General features: G+C 42.0%; 2 protein-coding genes across 5 annotated transcripts in view; both read right to left on the reverse strand.

Annotated features, from left to right (window-relative positions):
• Nucleotides 1-1,129: 1,129 nt before the first annotated feature.
• Nucleotides 1,130-11,865, reverse strand: Arl6ip1 (ADP-ribosylation factor-like 6 interacting protein 1). Its single transcript, NM_019419.2, has 6 exons — nucleotides 11,709-11,865; nucleotides 9,374-9,507; nucleotides 8,636-8,755; nucleotides 4,166-4,283; nucleotides 3,401-3,485; nucleotides 1,130-2,650 (listed from the first exon to the last, which is right to left on the reverse strand). The coding sequence occupies exons 1-6, from the start codon at nucleotides 11,742-11,744 to the stop codon at nucleotides 2,532-2,534; spliced, it is 612 nt and encodes a 203-aa protein (NP_062292.1). The 5' UTR covers nucleotides 11,745-11,865; the 3' UTR covers nucleotides 1,130-2,531.
• A 1,682-nt stretch (nucleotides 11,866-13,547) lies between these two features.
• Nucleotides 13,548-26,819, reverse strand: part of Smg1 (SMG1 homolog, phosphatidylinositol 3-kinase-related kinase (C. elegans)) — a 113,130-nt gene continuing 99,858 nt past the window's right edge. For 3 of the 4 annotated variants that reach the window (XM_006507677.3, XM_006507678.3, XM_030242506.1), the window contains 9 exons: nucleotides 25,498-25,632; nucleotides 23,960-24,112; nucleotides 23,550-23,729; nucleotides 22,670-22,897; nucleotides 21,915-22,126; nucleotides 21,653-21,759; nucleotides 19,114-19,293; nucleotides 18,926-19,032; nucleotides 13,548-17,858 (listed from right to left, as the gene is read on the reverse strand). In XM_006507677.3, the coding sequence (XP_006507740.1) occupies nucleotides 17,781-17,858; nucleotides 18,926-19,032; nucleotides 19,114-19,293; nucleotides 21,653-21,759; nucleotides 21,915-22,126; nucleotides 22,670-22,897; nucleotides 23,550-23,729; nucleotides 23,960-24,112; nucleotides 25,498-25,632 (1,380 nt within the window). In that variant the 3' untranslated portion in view covers nucleotides 13,548-17,780. The remainder of the gene's footprint in view (nucleotides 17,859-18,925; nucleotides 19,033-19,113; nucleotides 19,294-21,652; nucleotides 21,760-21,914; nucleotides 22,127-22,669; nucleotides 22,898-23,549; nucleotides 23,730-23,959; nucleotides 24,113-25,497; nucleotides 25,633-26,819) is intronic. The other variant, NM_001031814.1, reaches the window with a different exon arrangement.

Genomic DNA, 26,819 nt, shown 5'->3' on the forward strand with positions numbered 1-26,819 from the left:
TCATCTTCTCTCACAACAGGGGAAGTCTTCATTCCCAGTCATAATTCACCCCACAAAAGGACCACAGGCTTTCCCAAGGTTTATAAGGATTTTGAGCACAGGTCTATTTCAGACTGACCTCAAACTCACATCCAGTCTCCCAATTTCCTTAACATGGACCCAATAGGAATGACTTCAGGAATTCAGATCAAAGCAGCAGTGGGGAGGGGTGGTAGTTAATGAATCTGAGATCCTAGTTAGTTCTGTGGGGATTTGGCTAGCTGATCCCAGTGTTGTGACCTTGGTGTGCCACAGAATCTAGATGGCCCCAGGCTGATGAGCTCCTAGAGGGGGTGTGTGTATGTGTGTGCACTTGTATAGAAATTGGGAAATTTGGGGTGGCTGGGCTGGAGGGAAGTGGAAAAAAAAGAACCCAGTAAAAACTGACTCACGTTTGTGATTTGTTAGAGGCAAATTAGAACTAATCAAAGATGAGCTGCTGGCATTTAACTACACCTTACAGACACTTAAAAACTAGGTTGGGTGAAGTGACACATGACTGTTTGAGGTGAAGGCAGAAGGGCCAGGAGTCCAAGGCCTACCCAGGCTTTCTGTGAGCCTGTCTAGAAGTACCAAAGGCCCAGACCTACAGGGCACAGATCCTAATGTCTGTCTCCATGTGAGCCTGAATGTGAGAGAACCTCAGGAGGGCACTCAGACACAGCTGACCTGAGCAATTACCACAATGAGAGAACAGAGTTTTCTTTTGTGATTTTAAACTTTTGAAGTCTTCCCATGAAGTCAGGGCTGGCCGCAAGAGATTACAAGTCAGCAATTTCAAAGCCATAGGATTTGTGACTTTACTTGAACTTGCAGAAAGGGAAGTATGCTTAAGGGTGGATGGAGCCTGTTCCCAATGAGACCGCAAGTTATGACACCCAAATTTTAAAAGGCAGACAAATGATTATCAACTACTGATGATTATCAACCACCTGCTTTGGGAGCTTAAGTACACGATCTTTTGAGTCTCCACTGTCTCCTCCTCTTCAGTGTTCTCCCTTTCCATCTGACATGGGTACCTTAGAGAAGAGCTCCAATGACAACAGGTGGTCACTAGTTAGATTCATAAACTCAGAGTTAACAAAGAAAGTGAGACAAAAGGGTTCCAACTGGTTTTTAATTTTTCCCCTTTACCACAAAACAAAGAAGAAATGATTAAAACTGCCAAAGTAGTTAACTCGTAGAACATGTATTAGTCACACACACACAAATTCCAGGTAGGAAGGCAGGCTTATTTACAAGAAAACATGTAAAATCAAAGTGGGAGTCATGAAACATTAAAAAACAAACACACATGCTACAAGAGGCACCGCTGCTTACAGTGCTAGGGAGGTGAGAGAACAGATACACACAGGGGCAGGCTTCACAGCATCAGTGCATGGATCCACAAACTATGTTACAGCTAGTTCATGGGTTAAGGAGTTGTTCCCAAATGTCCTATTTTGGCCCTCAGAGGTTCAGTTCTGCAGATTTCAACTGCTCTAAAAGCCCCCTACTGAGAGGGCACGTGATCACAGTAAGCTTAAAGAGTTGCAAAAGCTAGGCAGACCAGAGTCACCAATCAGCAGTCTGCTCTCAGCTGCAGCCCTGCATTTTTCTGAGAAATGTCAAGGGGAAAGTCAAACAGCAGTAAACACTTGTCTCTCAAGTGCAAAGCTGGAGGCACTGAAATACAGCCAATACTACGAAAACAAGTGAGATTTTCCAGGCTTACTCTTAAGCCTCTTTTTTTTTTTTCCTGGTCTTAAATATTAATAGATAATCTAGTTTTCTACTCATTGAACAAAGGATACTTTTATCCCTGGCTGCCCTTACAGGAAAGTCACAAACATTTTAAGTCAGCTGACAATCTGAAACAAAGAAACTGCTACAATCCTCAAATATAATCTTCTGAAAGCTTGCTGCTCAAAGGCCATTATGGACTAGAACTAACCTGAAGCAGTGCAAAGGGAATGAGAGGTCAGTCAAAGCCTGCCAGTCCTCACAGGAACAAAGGGGCAATGCTCCCTCAAACTGTTGCATTTCCTATGAGCGAGGAACTTACACACACTAGGGTGTGGAATTAATTTTTTATCTTATTCCATGGGTATTCTCCCACAGTGGAAACTCAGGAATGAATTTTAAGTGGTCTCCTCAGCAGAAGTGGTAAACCCAATCTCTGTACTCACAAAGACAGTTTGTTAAGCAGACAGTAGAACCAGCTTCCTGTAGCCACAGACCACTGCCTTGAATATAGCTAAAGCAAACATCAACAAAGTCACAGTTCACTGTACAAAACAGTAAAGTTCACCACTTAGCATCTTAAAGGAAGGAAGTTGTCAAAATGAAAGGAAGTCACACTGACGGGGAATGTACCCAGCTACACCTGGCACTAGAGCCCGCACAGAGCCTGGCCTGTGAGAATTTCTATTAACAAGGGCAGAGTGAGGGAAGCAACGAGCCACTGTAACACTTCAGTGCCCAGGGCCAGGGCACACTCCGCGGCAGCCACACTACTCATTTTTCTTTTCTTTTTGCTTGAGAAGTTTGTTTATCTCCCTTTTGGCCATTCCAATGTACTTCAGAATGATCCCATGTTGGTTTAGTCCAGGAAGCAACAGCACAAATGTCACTAGAAATGAAAAAAAAAAAAATGAAGTTGAGGAGACAATATTTAACTCTCTGAAGATGACTACAGTTGAATGTGGGTGGACTGTGGAGAAGTGACACAAAAGCCATCCAACAGGATTCAGCCCAAAACTGCAGCCAAGGTGCCTCCTGAAGGTGCACTCACGCTCACACTACAGTGCCTTCTATCTCACTCCTCTTTGCTCACGACCTACCTGGCTTTAATGAACTCCAGGAAAACAGAGACCAGTCTTTTTAAAAAAGATTTGTATTTTATGTGTATACACAAGTGCTTTGTCTAGAAGCATATATGTGGAATATATGTGTGCCCAGTGCCCACAAAATCCAGCAGAGGCTATCAGATGCCCTGAGACTAGAGTCATAGGTTGCTGTGAGCCAGGAATTGAACCAAGCATGTTTTTAGCCATGGAGCTCTATCTTAAGCCCTGACTTGAATCTCTAGCTGGGCTGGTTTTGAACCCGACCTGTAGCATATAGAAAGGGATGACCTTGAACTTCTACTCCTTCTGCATCTAGGGCTGGAATGACAGCTTTATCCAGTACTGGGCATCAAACCCAGGCCTTGGTGACACAGGGCACAATCTGAGCTGTGACCCAGCACAGACTGGAACCTTTCCTTCTCACCTTGCCCCACTCCCATAGGTCCTGTGAAAACTCAATCTATTTACTGACTACACACCACAGTCAGACTTCCCTGCTAAGTTGAACATGTGATGTTTCTTCAACGACTTACCAATCAGGTAGGTGAGAAGCAGGTTGTGAACTTGCTGTCCCACCCAAGCCACCGCAGCAAGAGAAATGATCATGGTCATGAAGTACTGGCAAAAAAAGAGTAACAACTTAGCTCCCAGCAACAAACCAGCCAGTGCAACTCTGAAGCCTGGCCTCTCTACACTGCACACAGCAACCACAGCCTGAAGGCTTGCCTCAGGTGCCTCAACACTACACAGAGCTCCAAAGACATGCTATGTTACACACACAGCTTCATGGGGGGGGGGGGGGTGTTAAACAGATTTCTTTTGGGAGGGGGGGGGTCGAGACAGGGTTTCTCTGTGTAGCCGTGGCTGTCCTGGAACTCACTTTGTAGACCAGGCTGGCCTTGAACTCAGAAATCCACCTGCCTCTGCCTCCCGAGTGCTGGGATTAAAGGCGTGAGCCACCACGCCCGGCTTAAACAGTTTTCTTTTAAAGGCTAGGAAAAATAATACCATGTTTTACATGTTTTATTAATTTTCTTTCATAGAATGTAAATAAATTACTCTTAGAATTACTGTGTCTATATAGATTAATACTTATAAACTAAGCTACCTTCCCAGTTAGCACTTCCCACCAAAACCAAAGCTAGGATATGGAGACATTTATAAGTCAGCATTACACAAAAGGGGACTAAGTATTGAACTTCATTCCTAGCAATGCTATCACTAGGCTGAAATCAGTGAACTCATGATTTTGCTTCACATTCAGTAAGTTAAAAATAAATAAATAAATAAATAAATACCATTTTAGGCTTTTCTTCCTTTAGGGAAAAGAGGCGTTTCCACCAGCCCACAGCTCTGCGTCGAGTTTTTACTAGATTACTGCAGATTTCATGAAATCTTTGCTGTTGTTCAGTGGTCCTAGAAAAGGAATTCCTCTTATTGATTGTTATAAGTAAACGGCTATGGTACAATTTATTTACTTAGTTAATTTTCCTAAGGCAGAATCTTTTTTTTTTTTTTTTGGTTTTTCGAGACAGGGTTTCTCTGTGTAGCCCTGGCTGTCCTGAAACTCACTCTGTAGACCAGGCTGGCCTCAGAAATCCGCCTGCCTCTGCCTCCCGAGTGCTGGGATTAAAGGCGTGTGCCACCACGCCCGATCCTAAGGCAGAATCTTACTCTTTGGCTGCCTCTACTCATCATCCTTCTGTCTCAGCACTGTGAAGTCCTAGGACTACAGGCCTGAGCCACAATACCCTGGCTGACAGCTAAGACTCTTGACCTCCCTCGGGCTGAGCGCACAGGAAGGTGCCCCCACAGTGAAAAACTGTGTTCCTTTATGTGTATCAGTGTTGGGTCTACATCTACACACCACATACATGCAGTGCCCGATACATGCAGAGGCCAGGAGAGAGCAATAAAGCCCCTGGGCCTGGAGTTATAGACAGCTGTTAAGTACTGGGAATTAAATTCAGGTCCCCTAGAGAAAAGCAAGTACTCTTAACTTCTGAGACCTTTCTAGCCCCCAAAATGACTACATTTTAAGGCCTCTTTCACAGAACAGGATTATGTCTTGCATAAAGTATGCCCATGCACATATTCTCTTTCTTTACATCTTACCTATTTTATGCGTGAGTGTTCATATGTGTTTAAGTACAAGACATGGTATACATGTGGAGGTCAGAGGACAACCTGTGGGAGTTGGTTCTCTCCTTCCACCATGTGGGCCCCAGGTTTCAAACTCAGGTAATCAGGCTTGCTGGCTTGCACCATCACTGTCTGATCCACCTCACCAGTCCATGTGTGCATACTTCTAATAATATGAATCTTGCATTGTGCCCAGCAGGGCTGCAAGCAGCTGCATCTGAGTATCTGTGGGAGAATAACTTCTACACCAGGTCAGCAAGATGGCTCAGAAAATAAAGATTCTTACTGCCAAGCCTGGGAACCTGAGTGCAATTTCTAGAACCCCATGAAAGGAGAGAAACAAACTAAAAAATTGACCTCTGACTTCTCCATGCTAAGGTACATGTGCCAGTGGGTGGGTGTACATGGGTAAAGGAGCGCGCGCGCACACACACGCACACACACATACGCACACACACATGCACACACACATACACACACATACATACACACACACACACACACACACACACACACACACACACACACACCCTTATTTTTAGGGTTTTTTTTTTTTTTTTTTGAGTTTTTCGAGACAGGGTTTGTCTGTGTAGCTCTGGCTGTCCTGGAACCCATTTTGAAGACCAGGCTGGCCTTGAACTCAGAAATCCGCCTGCCTCTGCCTCCAGAGTGCTGGGAGTAAAGGCCCGGCTCCACACACCCTTATTTTAAAATGTAAGAGACCAGTCCAAATTCATTATAAACTCAGTTCAGTCCCAGGGAGAGAAAAAAATGACAGGCCTCTCTAAAAAAGCCCTTTTTTCTTTCTCATTTCTAATCTATTTCTCTCTTCTTTTTGTGGCACAGGTCCAGTACTAAAAAGGACCCATGCTGAGGACGCGCTACCCTCTCTCCTCTAGTGTTAGCCTGGCAAAGTACAGCAGTGGTGGGAGGATTTCTCAGATCCTGCAAGCTGTCCATGGTCAAGGCCAGGTGGTGGCTACTGTCCCTTCTTTCCCACAGCTTTCCCACTGCATCAAGGCAGATAATCAAAGCAGAAACTTTCTCCACTGATGCTATTAACACTAACTGTTTATTCTCTGAAGATTTTCCTCTAGGATTAGGAGTTAGTGGACTGCTGTCTGGCTAATGTCAAGGTCATAAACTTCCCCAAACATAATAGCTTTAACTCCTCAGGGCAAGGGAAAAGCAGTTTGAATAACTAACACTGATCCATTATAAAGAAACGTGCTTACTTAAATCAGAGTTTAATCTAACTCCCCCAAATTATGTGAATTTCTTCTTAAAGATATGGAAGGTACATAATAAAGCTCCCATTGCTGGATTATATAAGTTGCTGTCATTTGGATAAAAAAAAAATTTAAGAGAACAAGCAGAACACTAAGCAACTGAATATGTCAGCTGATAGAAAAAACTACTCTGTTCATTATGTGTGTTTTTTCACTCCTCCAGCTGAGAAGAGAATTAAGGGTACCATGTGTTCTGGGCAAGCACTTTAAATACTGAGCTACACCTCCAGTGCCTGGCTTGATGTCTGGATCAAAACGGAGAAAGCCAACATTCCTCAGGAAGCTCAAAGAGTTATTAATGTAATCCTTAACCACTTAACTATAATTTTAGGACATCATAAGTGACCATTTGAGAATGGTAAAACTGAAGTCAACAGCTCAGTGTATCCAAGGCAGCACCTACTCTCATCGACTGAGAATACATGTGGTCAACCACTCCTGCACTGCCTCAATGCACCCCCTCACTCAACCTTAAACACAACATCCCTCTTGGTTTGTTTTGGGATGTGTGGAGGGGCACTGCATGTGTTTGTGACAGAATATGTCTATGTAGCCAAGCCAAGCCAAGCCAAGCCCCGAGTTTGTTATGTGTTTGTAGCCCACTCAATCTCACAATGTCTGCCATCCAGAGTACTGGGATTAGAGCTGTGTACCAATCATTAGCGCAAAAGATCAAGCTTGAAAGTCTAATAACTTTCAAGGGTTTTTTTTTTTTTTAAGAGTTTCTCTGTGTAGCCCATACCGTCCGTCTCTTGATCTGTAGACCAGACTGGCCTTGAACTTAGACCTGCCTGCCTCAGTCTCCCAAGTGCTGGGATTAAAAGGTGCACCAGTATGGAGGAGCTAGAGAAAGTACCCAAGGAGCTAAAGGGATCTTCAACCCTATAGGTGGAACAACATTATGAACTAACCAGTACCCCTGAGCTCTTGACTCTAGCTGCATATGTATCAAAAGATGGCCTAGTCGGCCATCACTGGAAAGAGAGGCCCATTGGACACGCAGACTTTGTGTGCCCCGGTACAGGGGAACGCCAGGGCCAAAGGGGGGAAGTGGGTGGGTAGGGGAGTGGGGGTGGGTGGGTAAGGGGGACTTTTGGTATAGCATTGGAAATGTAAATGAGCTAAATACCTAATAAAAAATGGAAAAAAAAAAAAAAAAAAAAGTCTCCAGCTGCTTTAAATGTCATGCACACATGTAGCTCTTGCTGATAGGGAAGCAGAAATGATGGATGCTTGAGTTTCAAAATTGCTCGCAAGCATGGGCAACCTGCTGAGACTCTGTCTAAATGAGAATAGACACAAAACCTCCCAATATCGGTGTTAGGGCAGAGAAGTTGGTTGGTAATCATCACTAGAGATTATATTTTCAAACTAGATTATGTGCATGTACATGTGTGTGCGTGTATGTGTGTGTGTAATCTTTGTATATATAGAGAATTTATAGATTTAAAAAAACAGATAGCTAATATCTATTAAATAATTCTCCAGTTTACATAAACTCATTTAATGATGTTATCAATAAAACTGTTAATAGCAGTATTATTTTAAATATCTACAAAATGCAAACAATCTAGAATTACAAAATAAGAACACGGGGACACCATAACAGCACGTTACAACATAAAAACTATGAGTTTAAAAAAAAAAAAAAAAAAAAAAAGGTGCACCAGTGAAAGCAAGAATGAGCAACACCTGGGGTGTCCTTCAACCTGCTTTTAAGTTGCCATAATGACCTAATACTGTTGTGTTTGGGGAAAGTTGGTGACCATACAATGTAACACATTTAAAAAGAGAACAGGCTACTGACCTTGATTGACCTGAGATTGTCCTCAAGTGTACACACAAGCAAGGACTCACACACATCAAAAAGATGCATTTAAACAACTGAGCTCAAGGTCCACTGAGAGGGTTGTCAGGCAAAGGTGCAGGCTGCAAACCCTTCTGACTTGAGTTCAGTCCCCAAGACCCACATATGGTAAGAGAACAAACTCTGGAAAGTTGCCCTCTGATCTCTACTCCCAAATAAACATACATAGTTTAATAAAAAACAAACAAACAAAAACAACAACAAAAGAGTCCTGGAATTCTTAAACATCACCTTTAAAAAAATACTCTTACTTAAGGTAGATATAGAACTGAATAAGCAACAAAAAAGCAAGTTTTCGACCAAAGTTAAGGACAGAGATAGAAGTACTGAAAACTCCTGGTACCCATCTGAAGTCAGGTATGAAATTCTTCACATAAGAGCAATGACTCTAACTCCAGCAGACAGACATCTGACGGGCAGACAAGAGTCTTCATTTAACCACAGCACACTTATCATGCAGAGCCACCTACCATTTATTAGAGCCAAAAATTCTTGGTGCTAGAATGGGAACAAGGTAGTCAGCCAGGCACAAAAACATAACAAAGCAGGAAACACCAGACAGCACAGATGGATCGAGATAATAGATAATCCTATTAAAAACAGAGAAAATTAACCAAGGTTAGAGAAGAGCAGCCGTCAGTCACTATTCCCAGTCAGAGCTATTCCCTCCCTCCCTCCCCTCGACTCTCAGAGCCGGGGCTGCTCCCTTTCTAACTTCCTCACAGAGGCGTTCCAGGGGCACCATGGCGTGATGTTGTCACAGCCATAGCGGTTAATGTAAACAGCAGTACTCAAAACCTCTGGAGTCCTCAATATTTTTTTTCCTGGGGGTTTTTTCGAGACAGGGTTTCTCAGTTAGCCCTGGCTGTCCTGGAACTCATTCTGCAGCCCAGGCTGGCCTCGAACTCAGAAATCTGCCTGCCTCTGCCTCCCCAGTGCTGGGATTAAAGGCGTGCGCCACCACGCCCAGCTGGGTCCTCAAAATTTACTAGAAGGAATATAATAAAGCAAGAGTGCTGAAACACAAGAGTTTGCGTGTCCGGGATTTACTCAACTGCATCAAGTTACAACTTTACATAAGGACTACAAATCTAGAAAGAGGGCAAGCTGCTTGCAATAAAGGCATTCCTTTTGGATTATGTATTACAAAAGCTTCTCTAAGCACAGGCTATGAACCCTCTGAGCATTAGCAATAGAATCTCACTTACAGGAACAGCAGGGAAACCACACCCATGATGGCAGGTGGAAACCAGGCTCTTTCCCATCGAAGGACTTTGTCAGCCATCAGCATCACCTCTCCCCAGCCTTGCAGCTGCTCTTCAAGACTTGCAGTCTCCACGGCCTACACATGATCAACAGTTAAGACTGTTACTTTGCCAATCTCAACACTTTGGTGGCTCAGAGAGTACTTTCTCAGGCATCAAAAACACGTAAAATGCCTTTTACAAAACTGTTATCTTAAACAAGGTGAGTCATGAAAACCTGCAATTTTGGCACCAAATATGAAAATCCATGGGTAGGAAAAAGCCTAGGCTTTAATGGTCATTTTAGCACTGGGCCATATGTCCATGATGTATAATAATATTCCCAAGATTTCACAATTTATTTCAATATTCATGAAAGTGAGCTTAATATGGGAAACTAATATCCCCAAATGCAGCCACAGAGCCAAGAGGCAGTGCTCAGAATATTACTAGATTGAATATTCTGTTTGCCCATTTCAGGTGGTTGGCATTGATCTGTCGATTGGCCGTTTTATTGATTGAAGTCCTTCTAAATCCATCAGGAGAACCTTTCCCTTAACACTAAGTACATAAATCTCTAAAATAGCTTTGTATAATGGAATGACTCTGATGTTGGCAGTCACTGTGGAATTAAAGAAAACTCTTTCAACCAAACTATGTGAGCTCAGCACTTAATGGCTCCTCATCATTAATGATAGAATTTCAATTAAATCTCAAAATTTTTCTGCATATGTGACAACTAGCCAAAAGCACACCTTTACCATGGGCTACTGTGACCTGAACCTATCAGGGACTTTGGTAACGGAAGGTATTTAGAACCTGTTTGTGCAGAACTCTGGATTCAACATCCAGGAACTACATACACACAATGCCCAACTGACACTATCAACTCTTCACAAAGGAATATGCAAATATAGAACAGTTCAGGCTAATTTTAATAAAGATGAGATATGTGACTAAGTACTTTTGACATCTCCCCATACTAGAAATCCTAAACATTTTACATGTTATACTTCAATTGACGCTCCAAAAAAACTGGAAAAGGTATTCTCACAACCTCTACTTTAAGATAAGGCGACTGAGACATAAAGGGGTTAATATATTTAAATCCAGGAAATCCAAGACTAATGGACTTGCTCTCCTTAAAATGATGGAAATAGTAGTGATCAGGCCCTCTCCCATGATAGTTTCCTTGTACAGCAATTAATCCTCTTATTGAATTGTTTGCTGGTATTGTGTAGGAGGAGTTTAAGGGTACAGGGTAAGCATCTCTATTGTATGGTACTGTGTGTGTGTGTGTGTGTGTGTGTGTGTGTGTAGGGAATTTAAGGATACAGGGAATGCACCTCTAAACACAAATACAAACTGAAAATCTTGCACTAATCAAAACTGTCCCGAAGAATCTTGTCGGCACTTAGCAGTTAAAAAGGCAGGCATTAAAAGCTGATTGCTTTTTTCATTTCTGATATGGCCTGCCTTTTCTGGGGAATGACAATACAGAAAAAAAAAAAAAAAGATCTTTCGTTCTTGCCTAGGTGGGTGATGCAGTTAAAAATTTGAAACTAGCAGGGCCTGGTGATGCGCAACTGTAATCCCAGCACAGGAGGATGACAAATACAAGGCTAGCCTCGTCAAGCTACACGAAAACCTAGCCTTAAAAACCAAAAACAAAGACCTAACCAAAAACAAAGACCTGTAATGAAGCAAACGCGCCCTCTTCTAATACCATCATCTCGTGTAGCTCCGTCAAATCCGTGCTAAATCATTTTTAAAGTTGCATCCAGTCCCGTGAGTCCCTCGCCAGTTCCCAGACAAGTGCCAGGATCCCCCACTGTCCTTTCCGCAGAACCCGTTTTCAGCTTCCTGCGGTGAACTCCAACCAGCCAGCTCCAACAAATTCTGTGTCAGCGATAAACTAATTCTCTGTAGCAGCCCTTTGACCCTCCACCCTTGCGCCAAGTTTTAGGAGAAAAAGAATCATGATTAAAAATAATCTACGGAACATGAGATTAAGATCAAAGGGCAAAACAGGTAGGTCTCCGGCCTGAGCCGGAGCGCTAGACAAGGCCCCTGGCGGCCGAGTGCCCCAACCTGTTACCCAGGTTCCTTCTTGCCACAGCCCCCTTCTCACACTTCCTCACGCACGGCCCAAGCCTTATGGTGCAGGATTCCGGGGGACGTTGGGGATCGCCAGCAGCGACCTCCACCGTGGAGATAAGGCCTGGCTGTCCCTGGTAGTCCACCGAGGCCAGGAGGCCCATCCGGAAACTCCGGGGACAGACTGACCACCGCAACTCACCAGCAGGTTGCTGCTGCGGTTATCCCCCTCCGCCATCGTTCCAGACTCGCGGTTATCAACGAGCGAACACACACTATCCCCCCAACACCAGCAAGGCAACCCGAGCGCGGGGGAACGCCCCGCAGTCTGCTTATATAGGCTAGCTGCCTTTCCCGACAGCCCTCGCGAAACTCGCTCCTCATTGGGTAGACCGCACTCCGGCTTCTGGGAAGTCGGGCCAACCGGCAGCTAGCGCATGACTTGAAATCCAGGTCAAAGGAGAGCGAAACTGAAAGACTCTGACCAATCAGAGTGCAGGGGTGTGGCCCTCGAGAGGCGGAGCGGAAGGAAGCGGTTCAACCGCCGTACCTAGTCTCTCACCCAGATCTTCCTAAATCCTGGGGCCTCTCTAGTCCCTAGCTCTTCTGCTGGAAATCAAAACCGCTCAGGCGCCTGTCCGCTCAGCTGCGCAGGGGATGCGCAATGGCATCCTATGCGGAGGCTGGAAGGGCAAGGACGCTTTAGGTTGCTGTGGCACCTGCTGACTGAAGTATTGGCTGCCCCAAGTGAGCGCTGTCTGTGCCTTCTCCCCAGCTCTGGCCTTTGGAGAACATGGAAGATGCACAAACTCTTAAAGGGCTTCATTTGCAGCCAGTTTTTGGGGGAATCATTTGCGGGGTGCTTCACTTGATAATCTATGAGTACTTCAGGTAGCTAGGGGAGCGCTTCATTCGGAGGGATGGATGAGTAGAGGAGCAATTCGGATGTTGGAGGGCTTCAGACTGATAGATTAATGGATGTATGGGGAAGCCAGGCTAAATACGACCTTCAACTAATTTTAAATTATTTTTAAAAACACTTCGTTCCTTAATTCCCAGGTTCTTTAAAGGCCTTGGAGGTTAAAGAGAAATGTGAGAGATCACATAGTGCTCCTAAATATGCCTGGTCCCTTCCTGGCCTATGGTGGCTCTGTCAAAGGGGCATACAATTTGTCATAGAACTTGTGGAAAGTACTAGAAGGTACAGACAACAGTTTTGACCAGGAAGGACGCTCATTGTGTGTGGGCGGGGCGGGGGGGGGATATTATGACTTCGGTTGATACAGAAATCATGTCAAAAATTGTAAAGCCTGGAATTCCCTCCTTCTCCTCAGTATTGAGAACAAAAGGACCCAAACAGCTGCTACCAAGCAATGAGGTGCCCATCTTGGTGGTACCAGGAGCAGTCACTTTGCTAAGAGAGGGCAGAGTAATAAGTTTTTCCTTGGCAACTTGGCTACTGCCCCAGAAAGCTTAGTTTAGTCGGTGTTCCCAAAGTAAAATTTAAGTTTAGGCCAGTCCCAGGTCCCAATCCAGCTCTCACTAACCTTCCAAATGGCTCAGAGGTTACAAACACCTCTTTTTCTACCACAAAGTGACCTTTTGAAATGTGTCAGAAGATGAAGCTCGTAACACAAATCTTCCTCAGAACTTTGGCACTGCAAATGAAGAAGATCTTTGCAAATACTCTTCTTCTTTCAGAGCTTTCACTCACAATTAAGGCTCTGCAGTTTTGTTTTAAATATTGCTAAAATTAAGCTTCATGCATTTTCTGTGTAATCCTGGCTGTCCTGAAACTTGCTTTATAAACCAGATTCGCCTAGAAATTCCACCTATCCTTGCCTCCCCTGGGATTGAAGGTGTCGATTCTTATCTAAGAACTTTCCTACTGAAATAATTAACTCGCTGTTCAAAAGGGAGTAAAACATTTTTTAAGAAATTTTTTTAATTTGGAGAGATAATATGAAAAAAAAAAGCCACAAAACTATTGCAAAACAAACTTTCTGGGATCTACTTCAATAAATTCAGAGCTTAGATACTGTTATCTTTTTAAGACTTGAACCTTTATTTTTATTTTTTTGAAAAACAGGTATTTCATACAATCTTTACCATGTTAATGTAAAGTAGGCAGGTGTTTTTGTTTTTCAAATGATGCATTATGGACATTTTCAGGAAGCTGGTGTTATTTATTCAACTTTTAATCTTAAATACAAGCACAAAATTATATCCATCAGGAGGCATTACAACTTAAAAATAAGCCACTATTTGTACAATGTTACTAAGACAAGGAAGATTCAGTTCAACTCAACTTACTCTTAAATAAGAGTTTAAAAAAAAAAAAAACACAAAATGTGATGTCATTGCCACCTGACATTCCAGGTAGAAACTTAAGTGACTTGTAAATTGAAAAATGACACAGAATCTGAAACAGGAGCTGAACCACACTGTCAGAAAAAGGGAGAACAACCACTGCCAATCACCCTGTTGTGGAAAAATAAAATTTCAGAACTATATTCTTTGCCATCTTCAAATAGCCAGCTGATTTGAGTTTTTAACATTAGCACTAGAACTTCCCAATGAGCCCCAATTGTCAAGTTTTCTCTACATGGTTGCCTTTTCAAACCTAAGCAGTTAGCTTTTTGTAGACAGTGACGTTATCTAGGCCCAAAAGCAGGCAAAGTACAGTGACTGCCTCCTCTTGAATCTTTGCACAGCATTGTGATGCTCACCAGCACTATTAGGAATCTACCTACCCTATCGAGGTAACTGAGGATGAACTTCAGTGACTAGTGCGTTATTTTTTGCCTCCTTGATTTGGGGGGAGGGTTCTAAATTACTAGCATTTTATAAATTCAACATATAAAACAATGTTGGTCTTCGTCTGCGTCTGAACACAGGAAACAAAGATGCTTCAGGGTGGTAGTTCTAAGGGCTAGGATGTACGTAGCTCAGGGTAGAGAGCTTGCCTAGCATGTGCAAGGTCGCATCCCTGCCCTGCAGGAAATGCAGCTAATATTAGCACAGCACTGACATCTGCTGTGTGTGATTGGGAGTGGCAGGCTAGTTGTAGGTGTGTTCATTACTAAGAAAAGATTGGGAGAAAAGAAGAACCAGCTCCTTTGATTTTAGTACTGCACAAGTAAGCCCCCGAGTAACTACAAAAAGGTGGAGGGAAAAAGGCCAGGAAGACTCTGATTTAAAGTACTGCCTGTAATACCCCAGATTAAAAAGGACCTAAGACTGCACATCAACTCTAATATTTGGCTGCATTGCCCTGCTTGGCATTTATTAAATGGCTCTTTCCTTAAATTTCACACATCAGAACAACCACAATTTAAAAAAAAAAACAATGCAGATAACACCAAACATTGGATGATATTAAGAAATCTATTAACGAAGCTTAGATAACAGAGGCAAGTGTTAAGGGCAAAGTGAAGGGAGTCTTTCTTCTTCTGTATTACAAATTCTTACCCTGAACCTGGGCTTTGAGCTCTGAATCAGTGATCTAAGAAAGCAGATCAAGACCTATCAGTTTCACATAGAAATCTCACGCCTCAAAAGAACTCACCACCAGTGTCAAATCATCTAGCAAACTGCGTGATCAGCTCACGACCATAAGCAGAAGCAAGAGACTTTGGTAAAGAAATAGCTTCGTAGGTACTAGGCTTCAGCTTGGTAGAGATATCAACTGACTCTAGCTAGCTAATTAAAGACAACTAATCGAAATACATTTCAATTCTCAAGGGTACTCTGAAATAATAGAGGTTGTTCTGTACCCTCTGAATCTTAAAAGAGTGGAGAGAAGGAAGACAGAATTAGGGAGGAGAGGGGTAGGGAGTAAAGAGAAGAAGTTGAGGAAAAAAAAATATCCCTGGTTTTCCACAGGTACTTTGTCATCAAAAAACGGATGACTTCAAAACTACAGCACTCTACATGATTTCATAAAACATTCCCCCAGTGGCCCTGGGTTTTTTGTTTTGTTTTTGTTTTTTTCACTTGAGGCTCCTTAAAGAAGTTAAACCTGGAAAGGCTATTTGAACAGGAAGCCAAGGGTTTTATCCAGAGTGCAGTGATCAACAAGCTTTGAAGTCCTTGGCTGCTCTTATCTGCACTATTCTTTTCTCAAAGACCAGTTTAACATTTTAAAAAAAGGATGGATAATTCACCAGAGGCACATTTTTTTTGGTTGTTTTTTAAGCTGTCTTATTTTTGCTTGGATTAAGATGCCAAGTACTTCTGATGCCTGAGACTCTTGGGGAATAAAATTCACTTATTACCAAAGCAAAAGCCATTTCTGACCACTACCATCACCTACAGGGACAAAAGTCTGAGCTGGTTTTCTCCTTACAACAAAAGCTCTTCTGACATGAAGAATGTCTGAAAATGACACATCTTGAGAGAGCCAAAGTGCAATTGCCCTCAATGCCTCTAGGGAAGAAAATAGCATGCAAAATATAGTATGGCATCAATATTCCAGCTAGGCTGTTTTGTGACAATAAGGCTCAAAATCAACAAGTAAAACCAAATGCGATATGCTAGATTCTTTAACTTGTCAGCAGACATGTGGAGACTGAAAACAGCACCTTTCAATACTCATAATTAAGAAAGTGCCGACACTGGCATCCATCCTGTGAGGATTAGAATTCAACTCGTTGCAGTCAGAGAAGAGCTTAGACACCTGGACCTTTTCAGGCTTGGAGAGGCTGGCAAATTAAGTGGCCGCCACACTAGTTGCTAAAATGCAGGGGGGGGGGGGGGGATAAAAAGACTCAAAATACCATGTGCTATTCTGTGTTGATACGTGATTTTTAGCTCTATTCTAGTCTGCACTTCTACCAAGGATCAGCAGTGAGTACTGAAAATGCTAAGCTGAAGGATGCCTTGATCGTGACTCACTACACACTAGTCACTAAACAAGCTATAAAATGTTGCAAAAGGTAAACAGAACCCATCACAGGCCACCAGCTGAAATTAAAGGTGCTGCTGGCAGGCATTACTGAGCATACCCAAATGCCAGGTAAACTAAAGCATTTTTAATTTACACTTTAAAACATAAAACAAAATTACTTTGTAAATTAAAAGTATCAAATGAGAAAACTGAATTAAAAAACATTTCACTCTACCTCCACCAGAACGTCACTTTATTGTGAACCTGTCATCAACAATGCAAACTCCAATAGGTTCTCTATCCTGGTTGTTTAAAAGGTAAAAGATTACATCAGATCAGCTACTTTCTATGAAAGAAACTACAGCAATCACAGAAGAGGGAAAATTTGAATGACCTCCAAAAAATGCACATTGTAAGCAGAGGGGAGTGCACATGAAATCAGTGTCTGTTAGACTCATTACGTTTGGATGCACAGTGACAATTCAGGAAACTGTACATGATAGAGTCACAGATATGACTGAAATAACCAGAGTTACATCTTGTATGTGATGATCACAGACCTTTAAACAATCCTTGAATTTTCCATGTTTTCATTGGATTTGGAGAAACTCCTGTTTCTGTCTCCAAATATGGTAACAACGTGGAGACAAAAGTTTATGAAGTGTAAGGATTGAAATAAAAGTGAGTCTGACAGCTGGCTAATCTACCAGGGTGGGTCAACGGGGAGCTGGGGAACAGGTAAGCGATGGGAAGGAGTGGGATCCATAGGTGCTTTTCTCTTCGTTTCAGAAGTCAGTTCTTCCGATGTAGTGTGTGTCTATTACACTGCTCTCCATTTTTTCAGTCCATTTCTGAAATTCATACAGCATAGCCTTTTGGTACTTAACTGGTCAACCCAACCAGTACTGTTGCCGAGCAACAAATGTTTCTCAAGAATCTGAATGCAACAACTCTTCCGTGGCTGTGAGTTCTTCGCGGCCCCAATTTTCTCTTGTTTCTGAGCGGGGTTTGTTTTCCTGGATTGTACACACAGGGTCAGGTGGAATGGAGTTCCAAGTCACTCTGTGCTCCGCAGCAGCCCGATTTCTTTCTCAGCTAACCTCCTGACACGTTTGCAGCTGTTCTGTGGCAGAAAGACAATCTCCGTGTGCAGGCAGTGAGCTTGCTTTCTTCACCTTTGACCCTGGCCATGGTGTTGGGCGTATCCCTGAGTGCAGCTGTCCTGCAGGATTCACTTCCTAGTACACCGAGATTTCCTAGGTTTCCTCAGAGTAAGCCCCCAGATGCATCACCACCGACTGTGATGTGGCTTTGGATGCCTGAGGCTGAGTTGATTCTGGTGGATGTCTGACCTCGCTTAACCAGACTCATCTACTGTCTTGCCATTCACACCCAAGCTGTCCAACCTTCATACAGCTGAGCCAAGTTATCTAGATTAGTTGCTTCCTTAATGACATAGTCAACCTGTGAACATAGGCAGGACAGAATTGAAAATCACTAAGAACCAGAAAGGACACATTTCATATATCAATTGCATGAGTTGTCTCAAGAGCAAGTTTCTAGTCAAATGACTCACCCAAAGGAGGAGAGGTTACACTCTGGTAGAAAGATGTAGCACTCTTCATGACCACAGAGAATGCAACAAGCTCAGTGATCTTAGGAAAGTTCCTTAGACCTTTAGGAATGGTAAGAACCTCTCCACCCCCACCCCCACCCCCACCCAGGGGTGGTAATACCATGAAAGGTTCTGCTTAGAACAAAATAAATGATGCAAATGTGGGTAAGAAGTGATTAGTCTAGGTAAAAAGTATGGCATCTCTACAACTTTTCTGTAACTTTTAAACATTTTTCAAAATAAACAACTAACAGTTGAATGGCTCAGCAGTAAAGTATCTGCCTAGCACCTGTAAGGACCAACGGTCAATCTCCAGCACCCTGGGGTGATGGGGTGTGGTACAGATTCATTAACAGAAGAAAACTTTGGACAAAAACACACAGGTATTCATGGAACTAAAGAGTCTACACCTTCAAAAATTGTCACCCTCCCTTCATCTGATACTTTCAGAACGGTAAGGCGAGTGTTAGCCTGAGTGTGGAGGATGATTAGAGCAGTCATATAGCTTAAACGACTATGCAGGAGATTGCCTAAGAGGAAAGACTAAGTAGTGACGAGTCAAGTAGTGAGCATCTGACAACTTTAGAGCAGTGTTGCCAATAGCCTTCCGAGTCCTGGATGTAGGTTTCAGGGGCTGATTTCTTTTTATCATTAAACTTAGTGTGTGAGTGTGCACAGGCACACATATGAAGTGAGAGGACAACGTGAATGAGTTGGCAACCTCTATTCTACCATGTGAAACCAGAGACTGAACTTAGGCTGTCAGGCTCTGAAGCATATGCATACGCCCTTGTCCACTGAACCATTCTGCTAGGCCAAGAGCTATTATTTCTTGATAAAATAAGGAAATGGGTAAATGAGATCCTTGAGCCTACCAGCAGCATTAATGCATAGCTTAAGCTTAAAAAATAGTCACCTGCTCAGCAACTGACATCCTCCTGTTTGGATCAACATCTCGGCCCTCTAGCTTGGCTTTCACTCTCTTCCACACACTCACTGCATAGGAGTTTCTCTCTTGCACAGCTATGAAGCAATGGCACATGTAAGTCAAACCAACTTGTGTGTATTATAGAATTACAAGGCATCCACATTCTGGCTGATTACCTTTCCCAGTCTTAGGGTCTCTGACAGCCTTTTTAGGACTACAGGCGATGCTCTTGCCAGTTCCTGGGATGGTGCTTGGTGGAGTATCTGCTGATGTAGCCAGATTTTTCTGAATCAGCTTTTTAGCATTCTGAGACATGACATCAGGCTGAGTCTTCTGGCCAGTGTTACTCCTAACCGCTAAAGTAAAAGATTGGTGGCTCAATTTGCATACAAACAGAAGCTGGGGGTAGACTGGGGGCACGTGGGGGGGGGGGGCAGCACACATACAAGGAATGGCTGATAGGACTTATTGCACATTACTCAACTTTGAAAATGAACTTGATTTTATGTTAAAAGTCCGTATTCCACAGTGGTGGTTCATGCCTTTAATCCAAGAACTCAGGAGGCAGAAGGATCTTGAGTTTGAGGCCAACCTCTACAGAATGAGCTCACACTCACACCCACACCCACCAAAGGTGAATGGCATCCAAGGTTACCTCTGGAACACACAAACCCCAACCCTCATATTATCTCCCCCAGCCGCCCAACCCACTACAAAAACATATTCCTTAAAAATTGGGAGACACAGCTTAGCAGTTTAAGAGTACTTCCTGTTCTAAGAGGGGTTCTGGTTCAATTATCAATATCCACATGGTGGCTTTCAATCACTGGTAAATGGAAATCTAGAATATCTGACCAAGACCATCTTCTGATCTCTGGGGACACAAGGCAGCACGTATTGGTGCACAATACAAGCAAAACATTCATACATTAAATTTTAAAATCTTAATGGGGCTGGGGGGCTTCTTCACCACCTTCCTAAACCATTCCTCCCAACCAATCTCAATTCTTCAGCAGCTCCCTGGCAATATCATAGCCACCACATATAACTGGGTCTCAGATCAGTGCGTTACTCAACCTATCAGGCAAGCTTCTTCTTGAAGTAAATGTCTAATTAACGCCAAGATTTACAACTGGACAACATCAGAGAGTGAGAAACCTAGAGTATTTGACCCTAAATGTATCACAGCCCTCCCTTCAAGACCCAGGGATCTATGCAGAAGAGGCTGCGGAAAGATTATAAAAGCCAAAGATAGTGGATGGCTTCAAAGGAAATAGCATGTTCCAGACACAACAGGGCTGATGCAATAGAACTCATATTTTTTCTTTGTTTCAGATTTTGTGTGTGTGCTTTTGTTTTTGATGATTTTTATTTTTAAAGAAAAAATTATGAAATTAGGGTAGGGCAGGAGGAAATCTGCAAGGAGTTGAGGGTAAGGGAAAAAACATGCCCAAAATACACTGGAGGAAGAAAGGAATAGCAGCAAGAACACAGGAAAGAAAAAATGAACTGATGGCCACACCTTGCATCCAGCTCCCTGGAGACAGAAGCAGGAAACTAGGTGTTCTAGGCCAACCAAGGTTTGGCAGTGAAATGCTATCCTTTAAAAATAAGTATCAGCACAGAACCACATACTTTTGGGGCATGTATAAACTTTACATCAAGCAATTATCAATATTAACTGTAAAAAAGGAAAATGATGCTGATGTCTATGTGCTAACATTTTTTTTAAATTTTTTTTTAATTTTTAAAAGACCCTACAGATATGCACAGTAGTTTTCCTGTCTTATTTTGGACAGAAGACTCCAAAAATCCCTTTCTCCTATTAATATAGTACTCTAAAGGTCTCAACAAGGATAAAAAAAAATTTTTTTTGTTTTGTTTTTCAAGACAGGGTTTCTCTGTATAGCCCTGGCTGTCCTGGAACTCACTTTGTAGACCAGGCTGGCCTGGAACTCAGAAATCTGCCTGCCTCTGCCTACCGAGTGCTGGGATTAAAGGTGTGCACCACCACGCCCGGCTAAGCTAAGAATAAAATTCTAAATCATAATAAACAGTCAGAAGCTGGGCATGTGGCGCACGCCTTCCATCCCAGCACTTGGTAGGCAGGTGGATCTCTGAGTTCAAGGATAGCTTGGGTCTACATAGTGAGTGCCAGGACAGCCACAGCTATGTAGAGAGATAACATCTAAAATTAAACAAATGAATGATGAATAAAATTAAAAAAAAAAAGAAAGAAGGGAGGGAGGGAGGGAGGGAGGGAGGGAGGGAGGGAGGGAGGGAGGGAGGGAGGGAGGGAGGGAGGGAAAAAGGAAGGAAAGGAGAAAAAAGAAGTATAAGATCATTTAGGCCTGACTTGCAAGCCTCCTGCTTTGGCCTCCCAAGTATAGGTATGCACCAATATGTTTGACTTAGTTATTCTTTATGAAGGAAATCAATCTATTCATTTTTAAATAAAAAACAATATTAAACCTCAACAGATTTGATGCCATTATTACCCCCACACTCCTTGTGTGTGTAGCACACAGGAAGAGGGCAAAGTAGGCATCAGATCCTTAGGAGCTAAAGTTATGGGAAATTTTTGTTAATTCTAAAATCCATTGAACCAGTATGTGGCAGTGTTAAAGAAAACTCTAAGGCGGTGACTACAAATACAATAAACCTTCACCCATAGCTAAACACCTAAACCTGTATGTATAAACACATCTTTCATACCTGCAGCAAAGGATGGCTGGTAAGTTGCAGATGATGTTGGACTTGAACATTCATTTGCTGCATCGGTGACTAGGGGTGATGCAAAACTCACTAAATTATTATAGATACTGAAATACAAAATTTATGAAATATTTATTTATGGAATGTTTTGCCATAGAACTGTTTACAAACATATGAACAAAACTAGAAATAAAAATGACAGGAGCTACACTTCTCAGGCTTTGCTTCTATTTCATTAGAGCTGGCCAGGGAGCACCCTTACCTCTGGCTTTGTGTCTTCAATTCTTTCAAGGTGGGAGTGATTTCCTGCAGCATTTCAACATGTTCTTGACTTCGAACCTGACCCATGGCCTGGACTAGTGTGAACAAAACCGTCTGAATGTTGTCTTGCCATGATTTGTATTCAGCCAGGAACTGCCTGACACTGCTCTCATAGGGAATATCTTCAGCATCTGCTAGAGCAGCCTCTTCATCCTGCCGCCAAAGCATACATAAATCATTAGAAACAGACTCATTTGTTCAGCAACTCCTTTCAAGACAGTTACCCCTTGATTAAAAGCTAGTAAGTGATCTAAATGTCACTGTGTTTGATCTGCTTATAGATCAGTTTTATTATAGAATCTTTGTTTCTAGCATCTTTATTTATGTCAAACAAAAAGAAATACCAAAATGACTGTTGTAGCCCACTGAGTAGGGTACTGGAGGCAAGAGACCATACATAGTTCATTCACTTTGGAGGCAAGCTATTATGTTTGGAAATACAGGTAGAGAAGAAAAGACTGAAAACCAAAATGCCCACTTAATGACACTAAATTAACCAATTTAAGCCTCAGATTCTTTCTATACAAAAATCAGAATGCCTGCTTTAAAGCATAATTGATGAAAACAATAGATTTTGATGCAGTTACAAACAAGTTGCAAAACATAAATTCAGAAGTTATTTTTGTTTATATAATATCATATCTTTCCACAAAGTTTTATCTTGAGACAGGAAACTAAGCCAGTGGGATTCATTACCTTAGCCATGGCTTTCAAGAGATGCTTCACATCTCCAAGCTGCCGGTTGTGACCGGTGAGCACAGTCTTTACACTGTCGACTAGGCTCTGGATGGTCTCACAGACAGTCTCTATCTGCTGCTCCTTCTCTGTTTGAACAGCTCTTTGGGTGGACATATCCTGGGTCAATTGTTTATGTGCTGATAGAAGCCACTCAGAACTGCCAATAGGATGTTCAAGAGTAGTGTCCTAAATAAAATAAGCATTAATTCACTTGGAATAAATAAATCCTATAACCATCAGCAAGAGATACAAACTCTCAGTTGTTGGCTCTTGATTTGATGATACTTAGAAGACAACACTTAACAATTGCAAGTCTGTAGAAGAATTTTAATTTTTCAGCGTATCATACAGGATATAAATGCTTTAAATATATGATTGAAAGACAGTAATAGAGTTGGAATGACAATTATCTATAACAAAGTCTCTAAACTTAACCTAAATAACTCTTTAAAATTAAGACAAAACTTCCTAAAACAGCCTAGATAAATCCTTCCCATAGCATTCAAACACTGAGCTCACTAACTTGGAACGTTCAGGCTTATTAGCTCACCTTTTCAGCAGCCATTCCCAGTTGGCTGTCCTACTCTCTTGGCACACTGAACGCAATACTATACACATTTTGCCCCTTCAGAACTTTCACATAAGCCACAATATCTTTTTCATTCAACATATTATTGAACAGTCAAGTTCCATGGATCCTAAAAGCAAGATTTAATCATCACTGCATTCCTGTAACAATTTGTTACATATACTCAGTCTCCAATAACCATAACCTTAATTTAGGTTCCTGGCCTTTTCATTTCAGACACTAGCGGTTAGTTTCTCCCATAGGACTCACCACTCTCTGTAATAAACGAAGCTCTAACTCGGAAACTGAACTGTTGAACTGTGACGCAAATGAACACATCTGCTGACACCGTTTGATTAGTTCAAATAAGGCAGCATCCAGGCTTAAGGCTTCGGCAGTTCTTGTTCGTAGACTTTCAAAATGAATGATATTGCTGCAGAGAAAAGTGACCTGTGAAGAAGAGAGAACCCACATTGGGGTGGAAAAAATGATGATGTGAAAAACAGCACTCATGGCACATTTCTAGAATCTGGATTAGAGGTCCTGAGAACTTACTTCCAAAGGCTTTGAGTAGCACATTTTAATTTTTGTCAGTATTTACAAGATCTGAGACAGCTAAAAGTACCTGAAGACAAAGCTCAAATGTCTTGAACTAGAAGCCTGAGAGGAATGAGCCATACCTGGTTTGCTCTCTGGCTCTCTTTGAGAACAAGATTTCTTCTTTCAGCTATTGTTGCTTCAAAATCTTGTAGTACTGGTGCCAGGGCAGGATTGGCACCACCTGCCCACTTCAGCCGCTGCTCAATGCTTGCTTCAAGGGCTGCTAGTTTCTCCTATAAAAGCCAGAAGAAACCCTGAGCCTTTACCACTCTCATCACTTCCTACTTGTTGAACATTTTATGGTCGGATTCAGCAGTAGTACGGGTGGGCATGTTTAATTTAGAAAACATATCTAATACCTTTGTTTCAGAGTTAGTCTTGATTTTGAGTACTTAAGGGCCAAGGATGGCTGGGTAAGAAAATAACTTTTGACTTACTTAAAATCTGTGTTCTTTTGTGTTCTTTGGGGTTTGCTTAATTTTTTTGCAGTGTTTGTGATTCTTTTTTCTTTAAATATCTTTTTAAAAGATTTATTTACTTATTTTATGTATTTGAGAACACAGTCGCTCTCTTCAGACGCACCAGAAAAGGGCATCAGATCCTATTACAGATGTTTGTGAGCCACCATGTACTTGCTGAGAACTGAACTGAGGACCTCTGTAAGAGCAGTCAGTGCTCTTAACCACTTACCCATCTCTCCAGCCCCATAAAGCATTTTTTTTTAAAAATTAAATACAGACTCTGAATGGTGATGGTACACTTGTAATCTCGTAACCTCAGCACTGGGAATGCTGATTGCCGGGTCCAAGCCAGCCTAGGCTACAGGGTAAGAACCTGTCAACCTGTCGTCTCTTTAAAAAAGGGGAGGGGGGAGAAGAGAGGAGAGAGAACAGTGCTGGAGATATATGTGAGAGGTAGAACTCGTGCCTAGGAAACATGAGACTCTAGGTTCAATCCTCACCACAAGAAAAATAAAGGTTTAAAATTAAAGGAAAGGAAGGAAAGAAAACATGGTTGAGGACATGCCCAGGTGGCGGACTTCTGGATAACTTGAAAGAACGAATATCAGAAAGTTTCACTTCAAATTTTAAAATACTATGTTAGTACTGAATTTCATATTATTAAATTATATAATCAGAAAAGAATGCCACCAAATATCTCAGAAATGAAGGATACACACAAATATATAGCTTTAAGACAAATTTCTTTTTTAAAAATATTAACTAAATATTTAGCTTTCACAGAGAGATGATGCATACAGTCAACCATCACTTAGAACCATGCTCTGCTCCACTGGACAGATTTAATCCTTTATCTACAAGACAGACATGCCAGATAAATAGTTACTAGCCCTTGGCCTTGGAAAAGGACACAACAAACAAAACAAAACACAACAAAAACACATGTCTGTTTTCTTAAGAGAGAAAGGCATAGTGTTGTATGGGAGGGGAGGTGGAAAGACTCTGAGAAGAAATGAGGGAGAAAACTGTGATCAGAATATACTGTATGAAAAGGACTTAAGTTATATTTATTTGGCTTAGAAGCTGAAGATAGGCACAGATATGCTAAGTTACACTTGTATAACAGAATGTGCTGGTAGGAGGACAGTCAGACACACCTGAACCGTCCCAATTGAAGTCTCAATCTGACTGAGAGCATGCAGTTTCTTCTTCATGCTGGTCAGGATTGCAGACCGAGGCGGGGTGACTGACATGGCTTGTGGTCTGCTGATAAGGAGGTCTTCATGCTGCCACTATTCAAAGAAAAAGAAGAATGTAGACCCATTAGAATAAAACTTCGGATAAATAAGGAAAGAGCCACATGAGGTGAGACTGGGAGAAAATTGAGTTGCAATAAGGGGGCAATTAGTTGGGGAGAATAAAAGAAATATCACATCTAACTGACAACTTCTCTGACATGAAAGATAGCTGTTAAACATCACAGATCACTAATGTATGGGATTCAAATAGGAATTCTTAAGACATCTGGTAAGTACATTTGGCGCACCTAATCCCAAAAACTGACCTTTCTAGGTCGGGTGGAAAAAAACTTGTAATCCCAGTACTTGTGAGCTGGAGAAAAGAGGATTAACAACTTCCAGGTCAGTTTGAGCTTCATTTCAAAACAACAACAATCCCTTATCTTGGTGATGTGTGTGTGTGTGTGAGGACCTCTAGATAAGAAGATGCAGTGAACTTGTATTGGAGTCTAGCAAGGAGACTAGATAGAGACTGAAAGAAATAATAGCACAGAAAAACTCTGACACACTATTAAAACATTTTCCTTTTAATGTTACAAGGGTCATTGGGACAACAACTTCTATAGGAGCTAGGGTAGTTTAGTGATGTGCCTGACATAACGTGTAGAAATCATAATTTCTAGCACCAGCTAAATAATCCAGTAGTTATATATTATGCTTAAAATTTTAAAGTGTGCCCATATTTAAACAAGTTTCCCTCAACATTAACTCTCACTTTTAAATGTCTGGTGTTTGTTTTTCATTAACTATTCTTACTATTATTTTAGACAAGGTTTTAGACCAAGTCTCATGTAGCCAGACTGATCTTAACCCTGCCATATAGCGGAGGATAAGCTTGAACTTCTGATCCTTCAGCCAAACAAGTATATAGCGCAGTTCAGTCTGTGCACTCCTGGGTGTCCTGGGCCTTGAGCATGCATTACCAACTATAAGTACGCTACATCCTCAGCCCCAACACTGATCATTTCTACGGGAATAAAATCCAAAATGTTTAGCATTTCAAAGAAAGAAGTCATAAAGCATTACCCCAATCCATAGACAATGTGCAAGAAGCAGGACTATTAATACACAGCCAATGTGATTCAGGGTGAACGTACTTCTCTTCCTAACTTATGAAGTAGGAAAATAGCTAGCAATGATGAAACTGCCAATAGATCCTCTGAAACATAGTTCCTTCTGAT

The sequence above is a fragment of the Mus musculus genome, chromosome 7, assembly GCF_000001635.26.
Source record: "Mus musculus strain C57BL/6J chromosome 7, GRCm38.p6 C57BL/6J".
NCBI lineage: Eukaryota > Metazoa > Chordata > Mammalia > Rodentia > Muridae > Mus > Mus musculus.